Source organism: Sapajus apella, unplaced genomic scaffold, assembly GCF_009761245.1.
Source record: "Sapajus apella isolate SASKATOON/1434 unplaced genomic scaffold, GSC_monkey_1.0 scaffold11, whole genome shotgun sequence".
Taxonomy (NCBI): Eukaryota; Metazoa; Chordata; class Mammalia; order Primates; family Cebidae; genus Sapajus; species Sapajus apella.
Window position 1 is genome coordinate 20,439,822 of NW_022436951.1, and position 20,989 is coordinate 20,460,810.

The following is a 20,989-nucleotide window of genomic DNA, read 5'->3' on the forward strand; positions in this document are numbered from 1 at the left end:
TCATAAGGTAAAATTATATATTGTACAAGTTCACCACAGGTACATTATTTTATGATTTTATGCTTTATTGGTTTATGTAATTATTTCTAGTTTTATTCAGCAAATGACAGAGATAATAATCCATAAGCTGGGAACAAAACCGGTGATAGGATTTTGGCAGAGACATCTTGTCAAACTGACAGCCTTTCTGATACTGTCAGGAAGCAGGAAGAAGTAAGTTACTGCAAAAAAGTTTATTACTTCCTTTTTTATCACCAGCAAGTAATTTAAGGATATCCACTAGCTTTCCATAATCCGTCTCTTATTTCTACTTCCTTAAGTTTACTTTAACACTTTTCATTTATGAAGAGTCTTCTCTCCCTTTTTTGTTACAATTCTTCTTTTCAGGAGGAATCTTCTAGGAGAAATCATTTTGAGTGAGTCATTTAAATATGTAGATTATTCAACTGATAACATTTTCATTATAAGGGTACAACATAGACAATTTTTTATCTGGGGAAAAATATCACTGTTGGTAAACATTGGTTCTGTGAGCTAGCCCTGGAACAGTGGCCAAGTCCTTCTTTTAGAAAGAGCTACACTTATGCTAAAATATCAATTAAATAGCTGGCCTTATGTTGGTATTGAATTCTGATGGTTCCAACTACAGAGGATAAAAAGGATTCATTTGATAAAGAAGATAGAAAATGATAAAAGAACCCATTTTGTCATCTGTAATTGGAACCCTCAATTTTCTAGAAGAAGAGGGATTTTTTTCTTATTCTATATATAAGCTGATTTTTAAAAATTAAAATGCTATTTATTGTAGAAGCAATAATTGACTGGATTTTGTAATCATCTTTTATCTTTATCTGCTTTTAACAGGTAACCCTTTATTAACCAGCAAAGTCAATATACTGATTAATGTCTTAGATGTCAATGAATTTCCTCCAGAAATATCTGTGCCATATGAGACAGCTGTGTGTGAAAATGCCAAGCCAGGACAGGTATCTTATAAATTTTGTTTCTTGAGTATATAAAGACCCACTATATGCATGTGTTTTAAGTTATAAGTCCAGACATGAATATACACACATACATTTATTTTTCTGAATCAGATCTCTTCATAACAGAAACCATAAGAGATATTAAACCCTTGTAAATTAATAATATAGATGAATGGATGTGGAGGTGATACTGCACAGATGAATTATTGATTGCCTAGTGAAAGTTCTTTGTATAATTAAAGGTCTACACTTGTGAATTCTGCTGTTTTTCCGTTCTCTTACTGTGGAATTTCTTTTTTTTTTTTGATTTGAAGTCTCACTCTGTGGCCCAGGCTGGAGTGCAATGGCACAATCTTGGCTCACTGCAACCTCCGCCACCCATGTTCAAGTGATTCCCCTGTCTCAACCTCCCAAGTAGCTGGGATTATAGGCATGCACAACCAGGCCCAGCTAAGTTTGTGTATTTTTAGTAGAGATGGGTTGTCATCATGTTGGCCAGGCTGGGCTTGAAGTCCTGACCTCAAGTGATCCACCCACAAATTTCTAAAGAACTTGTGACTGTAAACTCAGTAAGCAAGCCACTGTAGAATGCATTTTCCCAGTATATTTCTTATTTTACTCATTTGCTTGTATAAGTTGCATAACAAAGCTTTTAATCTAACCTGAAAATGCAAAGCTTTCCTCTCTGGTGGCCTAGAGGAGAACAACTAGGTTATTTTAAATGTCCAACTTTCATTTTTCTTATGAAGTTAATATTATTCTGTGAAGATGTAGTAGTGGGAAGATCTTATGAGGAAAGAAGACCACAAAGTTAATGAAACTAATTGTGAAAAGTTCTACTTTAGAAGGTGGTAGGTAGCCATTTTTTTTTTCTTTTTACTCCCTAAAGTCTTATGAATGAATAAAGGAAGAATATAAAGGGAATCAGGCATGGGTATATGAAAAGAGTATGTAATGAAACAAAAATATGATTAATCTAATATCGTGTACCTACATTCCAAAGGGAAAATACATTGGTATGCTTTGGTTTGCTGTATTTTTTGATCACCTTTAAATAGCATCACTATTCACTTAAGTAGATTTGAAGAGTTTCAATTCTTACTTGAAATAAATCTTGATATTTAATACAGTATTTTTGCTGTAAAAAGTCATTCTTTAACCTTTAGTATCATTTTCAATTTCCATGTTTTACATCACTTGGTAGAACCTTTGTCCTGTAGTTCTAAACCTGTGATGTCTACTGGTTGTATGGCTATTTAAATAAAATTAAAATTACCTAAAACTAAAAACTATATTCTCATTCATACTAACTACATTTCAAGTGCTCAATATGTGGTAAGTAGACATTATTTTGGTGACTGTAGATATAGAATAACCATGGAAACTTCTATTTGACAATGCTGCTCTCCTCTTTCATTTGATAATTTGGGGAAATCCTTAATTCTCTTACATCATAACTTATTTTGTGATATTTCCTCAAGCAAGAAATCTGCATCTTAATCTTGTATCAGCACAGAAATCACTTAAAAATCATCTTAAGTGCATCTACAATTTATATGGGATGAGCCTACAGCTTTCATTATCTTCAGCAATCATAGGTGCTACAAAAACATTTGGGCTCAAATAAATAACCTGATTTGGTTGTTCTTGGAATTTGAAGAAGTTTACCGAAATTCCTCAAGTTAGCTATTTTCCACTTTCAGAATGCCTCACTAAACAGAGAAAAAAAAAAAGCCAGTTATTTAGCATTAGGGGATTAAGGATATTAATGCTTTCAGATCAATTAGAATTCCATTTGTAATGCTCCAAATGGAAGCCTTTGGGAAAAGAGCTCCATTTAATGTTGCATGTTTTTCCAATAAATTAAAGGATTTGATGAGCTGAGAATAGAAAATTAGAATTCAATCTTCTGTTTTCATATCTAAAGAAAATTTTGAGGAATATCTTGGATTCTTAGAAGCTCTTATTCTGAAGTATGTTTCTGGGGATTTTTGTGTCCAATTGAGCCACACTTTTGTACAAAACATAACCCTGAAATGTCCATTGAGTTTCAGGGATTGTAAAATATGAGTACTTTCTGCTTTTGAGTCCTGCCATTCTGCCCCAGCCTAAGAATTATGCAGAGGAACTATCTGTCTCTCCTAGATTATGCTACTGTCTATTATCTGACTATCTATCATCTATGTATCATCTATTTAATTTAAAAAAATAAGAAAAGGGGGAAAGAGGTTGCTATGTAAATCAGTAAAGATTTATATGGGAGTTGTTTCCCTCGGGGCAAGGACCCCCAACTGACACTTCCAGATAAGTGCCAGATTATGATGTTATACATTTAATTTAGTAAATGGTGCTACTTGATAATAGAAGCAAGAGAAGGCAAAATTTGATAGCCACATATTAATCACTGAATAATATTCAGAAATCTTATAGATGAAATAGAGAGATGTGCAGGCAAGGGCCTAAGTGAGGGAAAGTTGGTTTCATAGGGTCTATATGGTGATTCATTGATTAAGTTGCCACATTCCACGATTTAGACTTTGGTGCTGAATAACGAAATTCTGCCCCATGACAATTTTAAAGTGTAAATAGAGTCTGGGTGACTAATTTGTGCTAAGACAAGAAATCAAAATTCATAGAAGACCAATTAATCTGTTAAGTTATAAATTACTAACACTGCACTGGATATTCGAGGTCCCAGTGATATCTATCTATCCATCCATCCATCCATCCATCCATTTACCTACCTACATATCTCACATCTATCTAACTGTGTGTGTGTGCAGATAAACAGGAATGTAGATCATAGTCATAGGACTGAGATTTAACTGAGTCTCATGTTTAATAGCATCAATGTAAGATCACAGGATGCATGCTTTACACAGTGGGACCAGGAAATAGTGTGTGAAATCTAGAGTCTTCCTCTTGCATATTCAAATGTAGTCTGAGATCATGATTATGTGCTCAACGCACTGCCCTTGTCATCTCTCACATACATTTCCCAAAATTCTGTCTGATGCACAGTCATTGGATATGTTAATAAATAAATGCCTAAAAGCCATTCTTATTTGCTTATCTATTTAATGAATTGTAAATTTCACAGTTTGATTCTTAGAAGTTGTTTTTATTCTCTAAGTATTTAAGGGCATTTTATTGAAGTACCAGGCTTTTAACTGTAAGATATACAATCTATGGGAGTAATTTTGGAAAAATTTTGTAACAGGAACGATAGTGCTTACTTTTTTAAAGACTCTTTGAAAACACAATTTATATTCCTACTGAATGAAGAAAAACAAAACAAAAGCAGGTATGCACCTTTTGTATCTCTCTTTTTCATCATTTTATTTATTGATGAAAATAGGACCATTGTTATAAAACGTAATGCATATGAAAATTTTGCTATCACAAGGACTTTTAGATAATCAGAGATTTTGTTTTCGGTAAGCCTTTTCATATTCAGGCCAGAAAACATTTATTTTATCTAATTTAAAATGCAAGCAAGTGCATTTTAATTTTACTTTCCTTATTAGTGTGCATTTTTAATGCTGGTAACCTTTGTAGTTACACAGGTATCAATTTGAAATTAGCCCATGTTCTGTCATTGTACTTGTCATTATTCCCTGTAAGTGTTAGAAATTTGCATATAAAAATTATGTGTAAATTATTGACCAGCTGGCATTGATTCAAAAAGTGTCATTTCTGTCTACTTGCATGCTTCGTTAAATAAATTTAGTAGCCTGGTGTGTAAAGGCCTCTTTGAAACTGATGACTGACTTCAAGTTTAATCTCAACTCTGTTTCAGATAATTCAGATAGTCAGTGCTGCAGACCGAGATCTTTCACCTGCTGGACAGCACTTCTCCTTTAGATTAGCACCTGAGGCTGCCATCAAGCCAAATTTTACAGTTCGTGACTTTAGAAGTAAGTATAACCACAGAAAAAAAGGTACGTAGGGAGGAATCAATACTTTTCTTTGACGCACTCAGTTTCATAAGATATGCATATCCTTATATGAGAAATGCAAAATTCTGTCCCAGTAGTAAACTGAATATTTAATCTATATCTTGACTGTCTAGGAGGGCAGTTTGCTTCCACTGTAAATGTGGACAGTCTCTCAATGAGTCAAGCAAATAAAAGACTCTCTGAGAAATTGAATGCTTTCCCTGTTTTAAACATACCATTTTTCCCAAAAGCACATTACTTGTACTTACTAGTAGGGAATTCTTTAGTAACTCTTTTATTAGAATAACACACAGCACAGGTTAAGAATGTAGGTAATATAAAGACACATGTACACAATTGTTCACTGCAGCACTATTCTCAACAGCAAAGACATAGAACCATCCTAAATTTCCATCAATGACAAATTGAAGAAAATGTGATACATAAAACCATGGAATGCTATGCAGCCGTAAGAAAGAATGAGACTATGTCTTTTGTAGGAACACGGATGCAGCTTGAGGCTATTATCCTTAGCAAACTAACGTAGGTACAGAAAACCAAATACTGCATGTTCTCACTTATAAGTGGGAGCTAAGTGGTAAGAACTTAGGAACACAAACAAGGAAACAACAAACACTGGAGTCTACTTGAGCGAGGTGGCTGGGAAGACGCAGAGGAGCTGAAAAGATAACTACTGTGTACTGGGCATAAAACCTGGGTGATGAAATAATATGTAAAACAAACCCCTGGCCAGTGCAGTGGCTCATGCCTGTAATCCCAGCACTTTGGGAGGCTGAGGCGGGCTGATCACCTGAGGTCGGGAGTTTGAGACCAGCCTGACCAACATGGAGAAAAACCCTGTCTCTGCTAAAAATACCAAATTAGCCAGGCATGATGAGGCACACCTGTAGTCCCAGCTACTTGGGAGGCTGAGGCAGGAGAATCGCTTAAACCCGGGAGGCGGAGGTTGCGGTGAGCCAAGATCACACCATTGCACTACAGTCTGGGCAACAAGATTGAAACCCCATCTCAAACAAACAAAACAAATGAACAAAAACAAACCCCTGTGACACATGTTTACCTATGTAACAAACATTTACGTTACCCCCAAATCTAAAATAAATATTTAAAAATTTTTGTTTTTAAAGAATGCAGGTATTTAAAATGATACAGGTTTGCATTTCTGCTCCATACTACCAAACTGACAGACTCTTAATGTATAAAATTTTACTAAGTCAAGTCAACCTCATAGTATTTTTATTAAATAAAACCATATACGCAAAGCCTTAACAAAATGCCTAAAACGTTACCATCAAGATCATTTTAGCCACCATCTCTGCCATCATGGTTACACTTACACCTTTATTTATTTAGAGAGAGGGAGAAACATGGTTTGCATAGTTTATAATGAGAATTTGCTACTTAAAGACTAATGAAGAGGAAGAAAAAAATGAAATGCTTTTAAAAAATAAACGCATAAAAGTTATTTTTTACACATTACTGTAAATGAAACTCTAGTCATTTAAAGAAAAAAGCCACTTATTTTCAGCAAACTGACACAGAAAATCAAACACCGCATGTTCTCACTCATAGGTGGGTGTTGAACAATGAGAACACATTAACACAGGGAGGGGACCATCACATATTGGGGTCTGAGGGGAGAAACTAGGGGAGGGACAATGGGGGTTGGGGAGTTGGGGAGGAATAACATGGGGAGAAATGACAGATATAGGTGATGGGGAGGGAGGCAGCAAACCACATGGCCATGTATGTGCCTATGCAACAATGTTGCATGTTCTTCACATGTACCTCAAAACCTAAAATGCAATAACATGTATATTTTCTAAAAAGCCACTTAGCAATTGCAGATAAGTAATTCTACTTGCAAACAATAGAAACATCATACTTTAAATGTGGACTGTATCTATTATTTAACACAATATGGAATAAGATGGTTTTTCTTAATTTTACTTTTTAAAATTTTAGATTGAAGTGCAGGTTTGTGACATGAGTATATTTCACGATGCTGAGGTTTAGGCTTCTAATGATCCTATTGCTGAAGTACTGAGCTTAGTACCCAATAAGCAGTTTTTTTAACCTTTTGTCTCCTCCCTTCCTCCCTCTTTTTGGCATGTCCAGTGTTAGTTGTTGCCATCTTTGTGTTCTGTGTACCCAAAGTTTAGCTCTTTTTTTTTGAGATGGAGTCTTGCTCTTTTGCCCAGGATGGAGTGCAGTGGTGCGATCTGGGCTCATTGCAAATTCTGTCCCCTGGATTCAAGCCATTCTCTGCCTCAGCCTTCCAAAGTAGCTGGGACTACACGTGCCCACCACCATGTCCAGCTAATGTTTTGTATTTTTAATTGAGATGGAGTTTCACCACCTTGGTCAGGCTGGTTTTGATCCACCTTTTATAAGCGAGAATATGTGGTGTTTAGTTTTCTGCTTCTGCATCAATTTGCTTAGGATAATGGATTCCAGATGCATCCATGTTGCTGCAAAGGACATGATTTCATTCTTTTTCATGACTGTGAAGTATTGCATGGTGTACACTTAGACTTCAACTGCCTCTACTCTTGCCATCACTACTGCTGTGGCTGCTCCTGCTAATGTTGTTACATCTGCTACAATTACAGCCACTACAGAAATAGAAAGGACACTGGATTAGAAATACCAAGGTTGTCTATTAATCAGTATTTGTGACTTTATTAGGTCTGTAATCTTGGGTATTTTATGACTTCTAAGTTTCCGTATTCTGTAATATCATAATCAAAACACCTGAGTGTATTGCCCAATAATAAAAAGATAAATTTTTATAAATTCTGTGCTAAAGAAGCAGTGAACAGATTGTGATGAGATGGCAATAATGATGATTGAAGTCCGAGGATGTTTTGAAGAAATTAGTTGGCTGCCCTGATTAGGCAAATAAAATCGGAGTCTCCACATTTTATCACTGAAAGAAGTTGAGTAGGGTTTGCTGAATAAAATGGAGCAATGTGAGAAATGGCTGTAAGTGGAACAGCGGTCCAGTCTTGAAGTTATTTACAATTACAGTGACCATGTATTTTATAAAAACTGAAACATTTCTAAGAACAAAAAGTGGGAAATATTAATAATGTTATGTCACAACAGCACACATAAAATAGATCTGTCTGAGACAAACGATCATATGATTACCCTACCTAGTAGCCATTTCAAGAGTTAATTTAAATCCAACAATGTTAGTAGCTTTGAAAGATTTAAGCAGGAATATAACGTCATATTTACATTATAGAGAAATCAGCTTAGATGCAGCATGGAAAAGATACAGGGAGATAAAGCTAGTTTTGATGTCATTGCGCTAAATGGGTGAGAGCCTTAGATTAGGGTACTGACTGTGAGGATGAAGACAAGTGGAAGGAAATAGAATTGATAAGACTTTATGATAGATGCCCTAGATTCAGTATGTGTGTATAATGTGATAAGACAAAATAGATTTCCAGGTCATAGGCTTCAGCAACTAGGAGCCACATCATTCACCAAACCCAAGTATTGACTATGTTCCACAATGTATATCTGCTGAAAGATCTATTTCAGATTAATCATGATAAGGGAAGCCAGATGATACTGCCTTATAGCAGAATGCTTTCTCATGGACTAAACATGTACTTGCCAGAAAATTTCAGGTGCTATTTATCATGTTCCTCATTTTATATTAAGTTATATTTGTAAGGTATTTTTAATGAAAAGAAAGCATTTAGAGAGTGGAAATGAAGTATAGTATGTCTTTCTTCTCACTATGGACAGCACAATAAATTTGTTATGGTCAGTTTTCAATAGATAATAAATTGGGCCAGGTGCAGTGGCTCACTGCATAATCCCAGCACTTTGGGAGGCCGAGGCAGATGGATCACCTGAGGTCAGGAGTTCAAGACCAGCTTGGCCAACATGGTGAAACCCTGCCTCTACTAAAAATACAAAAATTAGCTGGGTGTGGTGGCGGATGCCTGTAGTCCCAGCTACTTGGGAGGCTGAGGCAGGAGAATCACTTGAAGCTGAGAGGTGGAGTTTGCAGCGAGCTGAGAATGAGCCACTGCACTCCAGCCTGGGCTACAGAGTGAAACTCCACCAAGAAAGGAAGAAAGAAAGAAAGAAAGAAAGAGAGAGAGAAAGAGACAAAGAGAGAGAGAAGAAAGAAAGAAAGGGAAAGAAAGAGGAAGATAGAAAGAGAAAGAAAGAAGAAAGAAGGAAAGAAAGAAAGAAAGAAAGAAAAGAAAGAAAGAAAGAAAGAAAGAAGGGAAGAAAGGAGGGAGAGAGGGAGGGAGGGAGAGACAGAGGAAAGAAAGAAAGAGAGGGAGGGAGGGAGAGAAAGAGAGAGAGTGAAGGAAAGAAAGAGGAAAGAAAAAAGAAAGAAAAAGAAAGAAAGAAATAAGGAAAGAAAGAAAAGGAAGGGAAGGAGGGAGGAAGGGTTTCCACTGAGATTATGACATGTATTCCTAGCCTGTTTCTTTCCCACAGACTCAAGTGTTCAACCATTAATTGCTGAAGATGTAAATGTTGATTCAATTAATATCCGTTTTTTCATCCCTAACCATATCACATAAAGTTTCTCATCTTGGCGCTTTCTATTGCTAGAGGACCTGCCTAAATTTCAGTTGTTGAATTTAAATTCTACCAATAGGAAAATGAAATCTGACTGAAATAGTAACATATTTATGACAGACTTGCACAATTTTAATATATTATACACTTTTCTAAAATGATCTTGCCTTATTCTCAGGTGGGCATTATGCACGGCTATAATAAACTATGTATTGGTACATTTCTAAACATAACAAAGCATTTCTAGAAATTACTTTGACACACAAATGAAATATTATAAATAAAACAAAATTTTTGCTTTTTTGTCTAGAAATAAAAGAGAAAATGCATGCAAAAGAGCACCTTTCAATAGAAGTATTAATTGCATTTATATAAAAGTAGCAATTTTCATTGCCTCGCATTATTGTAAGTAAATATTATTGTTTTTTAATTAACCAGAATTATAATGAATTACTTTTGTAATTATATTAAAGTAGTGATTGTTATAGTTCAAGGTATTTACAATTTTTAATGTTTTTAACATATTTTCTTTTCCATGTATCTTTCGCCAGCTGATGTGCAGAGGAGAACATACATACAAACAAATGTAACATATATGAACATATTTATAAACATATACATATACATACAACATGTAGATAGAAAAATCCTTAATTTAAAATAGTCAATTGGTTTTAATATAAAGAGTACGTTTGTGAGATATTTTACATATTCATAGTTTGTAATCTTTCCTATTATACATGAGAATATCTACAAAATATTTTTTAATGAGATTGCGATGTCAGAAAAAAATGGATCAATCTAACATACTTTCTGTTTTGTAGATCATTCTGTAATCTTTCTGAATAGAAAATTTAATTCTTCCACCAGACAAGATTAATGTTTCTTCTTCCTCTAATGATTATTTTGATTATATTTTGGCACTTTTCATAATGTGAACAGAAATAAAGAATATCAGAATCCATATTTCTGATTCAAGAAGACCTTCTCACTATTGAGTAGATACCAACTTGAAGATCTGACGTAACCCTGTTACCTTAAATGTCATGTTTTGTAGACAATACAGCTGGAATTGAAGCTCGAAGAAATGGATACAGTCGCAGGCAGCAAGAGTTGTATTTCCTCCCTGTTATAATAGAAGACAGCAGCTACCCTGTCCAGAGCAGCACAAACACAATGACTATTCGAGTTTGTAGATGTGACTCTGATGGTACCATCCTGTCTTGTAATGTGGAAGCAATTTTTCTACCTGTAGGACTTAGCACTGGGGCGTTGATTGCAATTCTACTATGCATTATTATACTCTTAGGTTCGTTTCAATATTAATCGTTGTTAATTATTTCTAACTCACTCTCTCTTTCTTTCTCTCCCCCTTTCTCCTCTATCTCTCTCCGCAATTTGTCATCTAAGCAGGTTTTTCTTCATTGACACATCATACCTAGCTAGAAGATAATCTATGTGTATTGAATTAACGTTATTAATGCAATTTTTCTATTTCATACTTGGATATATATTATCGAGGATAAATAAATAACGTTATCAAATAAACGCCAAAAATATGTTCAATACTGAAGGAATTTTCTAGTAATAATAGTTTGTGACCCTTGTCACAGTGAAATCCTCTTTAATAAATATCCATTTACAACAGCTTCTCAATTCATTTTACATCCTAGTAATTGCTGCTGTCTAATAAGAGATTATATCGTCCTTTTAAAAATATACTTCATGAACAATGGATCCCAAATTCCAGTTCAATAAAGAAAGGAAGATAAAGAGAGATCAGAAAGAAACAGGATGTAAAGTAATCCTCAAATTTGTCTTTTCTGTTTAAACTGCCATCCAAAAAAAATTCTTCTTCCAGTTTCTTGCATCTCCTTACATGAAAATTCTAACCATTTCCATGAGAACAGAACAGATTAAAATATCTGGAAACACTCCAAAGGAAAATGATTGAAGTAAAAGTAATCTACAACATCTCTGTGAGAGTGAATATAAACCTATTAGGGGGTTCTCTCTTCCATCAACTCTGTTCAGCTTCCCCATTTATTAATTCACTGCCAGATTCACAAAAGTAGAGAGATTTTCTGTTACATCTCATTCCTTTAAAATCAAATGGCAACAGATATACAATTGGTAGTATGCAATCAAATTGTACATGCATATTTACTACTTAGCCAAATATAATCTGACAAATATGGATACCTGATTTTATCTCTAGGAAAGAAATTTAATTAATAGGATGTAAGGCACAGAGTAAGGCATTACATGATAGCTTGTGGGGACCCCTCCCTGAGTCAGAAGCTTGTGCTGGCAGAGAGGGTGAAGTTCTGGTTGAATTGGCATGGTGTAGGTATTCATTCCACATGAGCAGCTTTGGTGTTCAGAACAAAGTGTTCTTTATATCCTATAATTCATAACAAATTATCCCTGGCATCTCTTTTTGTGAATATAAACTTTAAGAACACATTCAAAGAAATATTTTCACTTCTGAAATTTAACAAGATCATTTAGGTATTTAACATCAAATGAAGTATTTCTGTCTCATACACCTCTCTTCTATTGTAGCTGAGTCCTGGAGTATTTCTATATTGTGAACGTTGTCAGAATCAAAATGGAGTCACTAATGTTAAGAAAAACCTGACAAATAGAGCTAGGCAAGACCAGGGAGAGAGGGTTTTCAGGCTTATGTGCCTGATAATGGAAAAGACTGTAAAAATCACAACCCCGCACATAGGCTGGCACAACCTTATACAAAATCACTTCTGCTGGGACATCTGCCCAGCAACTGCCTGTCCAAAGTCGGACTGTCATCACCTTTGTTATTAATCTTTGTGGTCAAGAATAATTATTTAAAACAATTTATATCCTCCTTGGCCGGGCATGGTGGCTCATGCTTGTAATCCCAGCACTTTGGGAGGCTGAGGCAGGCAGATCACGAGGTCAGGAGTTTGAGAACAGCCTGGCCAACATAGTGAATCCCTGTCTCTACTAAAAATACAAAAAATAGCCTGGCATGGTGATGTATGCCTGTAATCCCAGCTACTCAGGAGGCTGAGGCAGGAGAACTGCTTGAACCCAGGAGGATGGGGTTGCAGTGAGCTGAGATCATGCCATTGCCCTCCAGCCGAGGTGACAGTACCAGACTCTGTCTCAAATAAGCAAACAAAATATGTATCCTCCTCATTTTTTCTTTAAAAACCTTTGTCTTCCTTTATTTCCCTGAACATACACATAGTTTACTATGGCACCCATATTCCCATTGCTATACTTTATTCCCAAATAAATATATTTTATTTCAGAGAAACTCTTTCTGTTTCTTATGTGGATTGACAGTACCAACCTGTAATGGTTTGGTATGTTCTGGATGTTCTCCTTTGGCCATCATCCAATGGAGCAAGTGATCTGCTCAGGTCATCCTTAGCATGTACTGCCACCTGCCACCCATTTATCCAAATACTTCCTGAGCATCCATAGAGCACCAGCACTATTCTAGACATTGCGAATTTTTGATATACAGCAGTGTACATTGACACTCTTTGTCCTGCCATGGGGTCTGCTTAAAAATCCACCCAATCTTTGACCTCCTTGACCAATTTCATGCTCCTTTAGGTCTGCTAGCTTGTTCTCAGCCATTCACCTACCCTTTCTTGGGTAAGAGTAAGCACAGAAAGTTTATGGTGCTTGGGTCATTTTAGAATGGACTTCAGGCACATCTAGTTAGTCTCCTTCTCAGCCATGGTGATTCTAAGCTCATTTATGTACGAGGCTGCTCCTTGAGGACTGCAGTCTCTCACATACTCAGTAGATGAACAAATAACAGTGTCCTTTGTTCTGAGATCCCATAAACCCTTGGGAGGAGTGCAGGTTGCTAAACATATCCCCAGGGCCCACTGTACAGAGTCTCTACCTAGAGCTCTCTCTCTTTCCAATTGGTCCATCTGTAATTTTGAAGGAAGAGAGAATAGATGAAATTTTATCATAATGCATTCTTTTCTACCTTATAATTCTATGACAGGTGTCTTCCGGACTCTGCTATGGTAAATCAAATACACATTAGCTTTCATCCTGTGGACACCACTATGGAGGAGAGGGGTTGTTATGACAAGAAAAGCTGAATACTGATGTCATCATTTGTACCTGTGCCTATTCACACATAGAAGAAATAAACACCATTGATTTAGTGGAGAGCTTTAAATGAACTAGGAATAAAGAGAGATTTAAATAATGAAAGGACATAAATTAACAATTTTAAAATATGATTTTATGAAGGTAACCTGAATTCTAGGCATTTGCTTTAAAAACTGTCTAAATATGGCAGGACACAGAATTGAAATTAATGTTTCAGTTTGTCAGGTTTATAAGGTCCTTCCTTCCTTCCTTCTTTTTTTCCTTCCCTCCCACCTTCTCTCCCTCCCTCCCTCCCTTCCTTCCTTCCTTTCTTCCTTCCTTCCTTCCCTCCTTCCTTCCTCTACTTCTCTCTCTCTTATTTATTGCCTTTAAAAATAATTGTCACAGTGAAGACTTGGGCTTATTGCATAAGAAACATAAGTTTCTAATTTAAAATTAGGAATGTTACAACTGGAAAGTTACCTATGAATGATCGTCTTATTTATAGATGATTACATTCATATTTTCTTATATTAACTCTTATGGTTTTCTATATGAGTGGAACAATTATTGTATCATTTTTTTTCTTTTGCTGCAACAGACATTTTTTCTCTGACCCCAAAATACTTCAATATAAAGGCATACTTGTTTTATTTTGTGAATAACTTTGCCATGATTTCTTGTTAGTTACAATTTCAAAATGAAGCTGGCTTTAAACAATAAAATATTTCAACATATGCATGATCCTATTGATTATATTATGTTTACTATGCAAGTAATAGGAAGCCATTAATGAAACGCAGTCACCCCTAATCAATTTTAGTTTATATGGAGAAATGAAACGATCTATCTGCTTTCTATTCTCAAATTGCAATTTTTGTCTTGTTCCAGCCATAGTTGTACTGTATGTAGCACTGCGAAGGCAGAAGAAGAAAGACACCCTGATGACCTCCAAGGAAGACATCAGAGACAACGTCATCCATTATGATGATGAAGGAGGTGGGGAGGAGGATACCCAGGCATTCGACATCGGGGCTCTGAGAAACCCAAAAGTGATTGAGGAAAACAAAATTCGCAGGGATATAAAACCAGACTCTCTCTGTTTACCTCGTCAGAGACCACCAGTGGAAGATAACACAGACATAAGGGATTTCATTCATCAAAGGCTGCAGGAAAATGACATGGACCCAACTGCCCCACCATACGATTCACTGGCCACATATGCCTACGAAGGGAGTGGGTCCGTGGCAGAGTCCCTCAGCTCTATAGACTCTCTCACCACAGAAGCCGACCAGGACTACGATTACCTGACAGACTGGGGACCCCGCTTTAAAGTCTTGGCAGACATGTTTGGCGAAGAAGAGAGTTATAACTCTGATAAAGTCACTTAGGGGAGTCGTGAAGGCTGAAATACAGCCGAGAGGGGAAATTTTTAAAAAAGAAAAAGAAACACATATTAATAGAAACCACACACACACACACACACACACACACACACACACACACACACAAACACAGACTTTCTAGGACAAGGTTCCTTTGATTATCCGGTTTCTAGCAAGTTGCTATATTAATCATATTGTCAGTTCTGGTTTATTCTGCCAACACGAGATACATCCTATAATGTGCACTTGCTTTGTTTTCTTGCTTTGTTTTTTTCACAATCACACTGAGACAAGCTCAGGCCTATTCAATACAATTTACTGACATGACAACCTAGAACGAAGTTAGCTATGTGGCATCACGGTGGAAGAGTGTTAGATTTTTCTTAATTCCACTAAAGTGCCTATTGAAACTCTTATCATTTAAAGTGGTGTACAGTACACTCTGCTGTGATGGCATTGCAGGATTCAGAGATAAAGAGGACATAAAACAAAGATACTGTCTTTATGTCAAGAAGCAATAGCGACACTCTGGCTCTCCTCATTCTTTTGAGAACAAATGAAGAACACTTTCTAATCTCCACCTTCTTATAATTCAAAAGGTTTTCTTTTTCTTTTTTAAACTGTATGGCAAAACATATTTGTTTTTCCGACCCTTTCAGAAAATATGAAAATATCAAGGTCAATATATAAGTCCTGTATTCTAGAAACGATGTTTGATCTTAACATTAGTTCACATTAAAGCTGTTCATTAAAATGTTACTTTCTTTTCCAAAAAAATTAAATAAAAAAAAGAAAAGAAAAATATATTCCTCTTTCTAAAGAGAGGCCTCAGGGCTCAAATTACACATTAAAATAAATATTGGTTTGTTTAATATTGTACTGGTGTGTGGAAAATTGGTTTTAACGGTAACCAGATTCAGCTTTTAGTCATAGAAATAATTTCAGGCTGTGTTTCTATGAAAATTCCTAGGAAAAAAAGTGCCATTCATTTAAGCATGGAAAGAGAAATTCATTACACAGTTTCTCAAAGTTTCTTATGATCTAGTGATTCTTTGATGAGCAGTGAAAATAAAATACATATCAAATAATAGAGGATGGATTTATAAGATGTCTAAAAATATTTGTTATACGTTACTGAAAAAATAAAAAGTCAAGGATTAAAAAAGTTCAAACCAATGACTAAATCCTATAATGAATGCAAATGCAATCCCAGGCAGCTGATATACTTACTTTGCTAACATAGACTTCACCTTTGTGAACACCATTATTGTGCTGGAGCTCATAGCTACCTCTTAGTTCTCTCTTCTACAAAAATCTTCATTTAAATTCTCCCCTACAAATTCCCTGAAAAGAACTTTCTAATTGGATGCAAATTTCTAAGTCATATTAGATTTTGTAACACATTAGTAAACTATACTCACATACATTGCTTTCAAGTGGATTGCACACTAGCTAGAAAAACATAAAAAGAGGCAATATAATTATAAAATATATTTTATATAAATACGATAACTATGTAAGTGACTTCTGAAATATTCACACTATATATAAGTTAAAAAAGTTGCTTATGGGTGCATCCTGAAGATGTGGTCAATATCTAGCTGGGTTTATGAAATATTCATAAATACATTTAATATTTGCAAAGTTTTGAAGTTAAAAATTCACACATGGGAAAAACAGACAGAAATACAGATAACACAAGAAAATCATATTCACCCTTATCCATTTATAAATGCATCCTTTAAAATCATCTGACTACTCATTATGCTGCAGCAATGGGGCCATTTGAATCTCCATTCCCCATTTCTTTGTTGGTATCTCCAAATTGCATATTCTCATTTTCTTCCTCTCAGGAATGGCTGTTGATCTTGTTTTGTTCCATCCCATCCCAATTTTGCCTTGTCTAATCCTTAAGAACTGCATTACAATATTGACGTAGTGTGATAATTTACAGTATGTTTGGGAAAGTATTTGTATAACATGTTTTAAAAGATGAGGATGCCATAACCATCCTGTAGATAAAGATTAGGACAAATTTTGGGTTTGCCTTAGCAACATGATTTGCTAAGGAGTGATGCATGACTCTTGAAGAAGGTTATTGCGCAAGATTACTTCCGGTAGACCAGATGATTCTCATCAGGAATTGCTGCATTTTGCATTTTGCTAGGGAATATAACTGCCTCTGCATGTAGTCATTTAGCAGGAGCAATGGTAGCATGGAGAAAACTTGGGAGGGACTGGTCATTTCAAACCTCATGGCTGAGACGCTAAACAAAAATATGAAATAGATTTTATTTGCACTAAACTATTAAATGCTTTTTATTACGTCAAGCTTTTATTTTTGCCACACCCCTGCATTCGTTTGCTAGGTCTGCCATAACAAAATACCACGTACTGAGCGACTTAACAGAAATGTATTTCCTCACAGTCCTGGAGGCAAACCATCCAAGACCAAGGTCCTGGCAGAGTTGATTTTTCCTGGGAGTCCCTCCTTGGCTTACTTACCAAGGGCCATCTTCTCTGTGTCTTCACAGGGTAGTTCCTCTGTGCTTACTCATGTCCTATTTCTCTTCTTAGACACCAGTCATACTGCATACACCCACCTAAAAGAGCTCTTTTTATCTCAATTACCTCTTTAAAGGCTCTATCTCCAAATATAATCATACTGTGAGGTACTGGGGCATAGGATTATAACATATGATTATAACAATTCATCCCATATCAACTACACAGATGTTCATCAAATTTTCTTTTTCAAAACTGGCTTGGTTTAAAACACACAAAAAAAGCCAAATCCATGTAAAAAAAAATTTGAATAGAAATCATTTCAGAAACAATGAGGCACCAGAGGAGAGATATGGGGGAAAGAGTTCTTTGGTGCTCATATATTTAAGTATTATGGGATATCTTATAGGCTATGACATCACACTAGGCCTAATATTTCAATACTTATAACATGTTAAGTTCTGCTTTATTTATAATACAATTATTGGCCTTCATTTAGGCATTAAGCAATATAAAATGTTTAGAATTTATATAGGAAATTTTGGCTGTTAGTAATAATGAAACCATAATTTTGTTATTGCCTTGAATATTTACTTTTATAGAAGTGTATATGTACGTATTATATGTAACATATGTATGTTACTTAGACATATTTTTTAATGTTACATTTAATTGTATTCAATGAAGTATTAGATCAACACATATGAGTGAAACAATATGATATACTAGAAATAATCTTAAATTTCTTTTGTACCAAATTCTCACCAGAAATATGGTGCAAGCTCCTTAGCCGCCCACCGCTCTGTTTTATTAACCTTAAAGCATAATTTAAATATTAGGAATCTTTGAACTATGGGTTGGATGGGTTATACATTAAAACTCATCACTTCTACCAGATAAGAGGAGCCAGACAAGCATTTCTTAGGTGCAAATGTCAAAATTCTTCTGCCAATTGAAGAGCAGAGGTGTATATATGAAAAGAGAGAAAAACTTGTTAAAATAATTAGCCTAGATCTTGAGCCAAACAGGATAAACAAATGGTTGGAAGAAAAAATTAGAAGGGATGTGTTATTGCCCACAAAAACCCTTGGAAAAGTTTCAGTAACTATTTTATTAAAAATGGAAATTCCTAAAATTAGATGTCAATGTGCAGGCCTTATATACGAAGAGGTCCCTAACTTATTACTAGATCTGAAGAAAGAGTTGATTAAATGTCAATAAACAGCCTCAGTTTGATTACTAAGGAAAGAGACGTGTGTATGTGGTGGTAGGGGTATGCTATTTTCATAAATTACTCCTTCCTTGATTTTTTTTTTTTTTTTGCTTCATCAATCTGTAGTTTGCATAGGTACACAATTCTCATTTGGAATTATGTTCTTTTTCAAATGATTTCCTCAATATTTTGAAAATAGTTTGTGTCATATTTTATCATCCAACTGAGGTAATGAGACAACATAGTGACCATGTCATTCTTTTTTTTATATGTGATTTTTTTTTACATAATAGTCTTCACATTTTTTATCCTTATTGTTACAAAATTTCACGTGGATGAGCCAAGATGAGTTTTTTGTTTGTTTGTTTGTTTGTTTTTTTGTCATTCTCAGGACCTGGTATTCTATGACTCCCTTCAACACAGAACTTCAGAACCTTCAGTTCTGAGAGACTTTCCTGAAATTATTCTTTGATAATTTCCTACCCTGCATTTTTCTGTTCCCTCTGTGGAATTTTGATCTTTGGTTTTTGGATGTTTTAGATTTAAGCACTACTTATCTTTCAACTGTCACTTTCTGTCTTATACTTTACCCTATTTCCATGGTGTTCTTTTCCTCTTTGTCTTCTAGTTCTATTGATTTTTTGTAGTGATTATTTTTAAATTTTTAATTTCAAGAATATTTTGTTGTTCTGTCCTCTGTTTTTTTATATTATTCTGCTCTTAATTTTAGATCAGTCTTTCCTTGACTCACTCTGATGATGCTAATTGCAACTTCTTACATTTTGTAATGCTATTTTTTCCTCTGAATTATGTTCTTCAAACACAATATGTGAAAAAGGAGCTATATAGACTTCCATTCTAATTTATTGTATTTCACCCTCCTGTATCAGTCCAGTTTTCTGCCATATGATATGTCCAAATCCTGACACATCCTAGGATTGTGGTGAGAAGATAAGTTTTCCACTGAGCTACAACACTGATTCCCTAGTCTGCAAATTTTTGCCCAGTTTCATCCATTACTGTTCTGTTAGCCTTAAAAAACATTTACACAAAATATTTGTCTGCTAATGGACCTTGTGGCATTCTTTTTATTGTTGTGGAGAGGCACACGCATACACATCTACAAAAACAAGTATATGCACATATACGTAGCATAGAAACAATACAAAATTTCCATTTACATATTCCCTTACCTTTAAATTACATTATCATAACTTTTTCTCAGTTTAAAAAGGATGTAAAATGTAATATAATCAGTCATAATGACCCCAAATCTGGAAAAGAAACCTGATAATTTTACTTCATATCCATTTTTATAAAACAATGAGATTAATTCTAGTATGCATGTATATTACATACACACACATACACATACTTATATATGTATTTACATGTTAAAAAACCCATTTTTTTTTGTGGTTGCCCCCTATGTTTTTTTTTTTTTTTTTTTTTTTGTTGAGATGGAGACTCACTCTTGTTGCCCAAGCTGGAGTGCGATGGCGCAATCTCGGCTCACTGCAACCTCCATCTTCCCGGTTCAAGTGATTCTCCTGCCTTAGCCTCCCAAGTAGCTTGGAGTCACTTAATCCTTTTATTATTTATTTTCTTAACAATCAACTGTCACAGATTTTCAAAACAATCAATTTTATTTACTAAATTTCTCAACAGTTCTTAAACTTTATTAGGGTTTAATTGGATGTCATTTTAATTGTCCCATTTTAAAATTAAAAAAAAAAAATAGAAGATAAGAGTGGCCAAATGACTTGGGTAAAACCAAGAAATAGGAAACAACTATGGGGTAAAGCCCTTTTCTTAATTGTGAATAATTAAGTATCAACTTTCATGCTGATGCTTTTTCCCTTGTTTTTATAACTTCTACATTATTATTTATTACAATACAATGACAAGGTAATTTATCATGAAATAAACTCTGGGAATTATGAGTTATACTATAATATATTATTATACTTCCTTATAAAGAATAAATAACCTAAAAATTATTGGTTTTGATGTCAATATCTTAGTCAAGAGCCAAGACTGAAGGACAAAAGACGTTGCCACAGTACAGGTAAAAACTCTTATACAATTGAAAATATTCATGTCTACATTACCAAGAATTCGATATATTTGAAGCTATATCACTTTGCATCTCCTTTTAAACATGGACATTTAACATCTCAATACTACCCTGATCTTAACTTACTTGGAATTTTCAATCTCATTGTGTCTAATTTCATTTCTTTTTAGCTTCCTTTGGGTGTAGCTGTATGTTAGCCC

General features: G+C 34.9%; 1 protein-coding gene across 3 annotated transcripts in view; it reads left to right on the forward strand.

The window, feature by feature from the left end:
* The window catches only part of CDH12 (cadherin 12), a 1,125,215-nt gene extending 1,107,018 nt beyond the window's left edge, over positions 1–18,197 (forward strand). For all 3 annotated transcript variants that reach the window (XM_032278814.1, XM_032278815.1, XM_032278816.1), the window contains 4 exons: positions 865–986; positions 4,786–4,903; positions 10,560–10,811; positions 14,501–18,197. In XM_032278814.1, coding sequence (XP_032134705.1) covers positions 865–986; positions 4,786–4,903; positions 10,560–10,811; positions 14,501–15,000 — 992 coding nt within the window. In that variant the 3' untranslated portion in view covers positions 15,001–18,197. The remainder of the gene's footprint in view (positions 1–864; positions 987–4,785; positions 4,904–10,559; positions 10,812–14,500) is intronic.
* Positions 18,198–20,989: the final 2,792 nt, after the last annotated feature.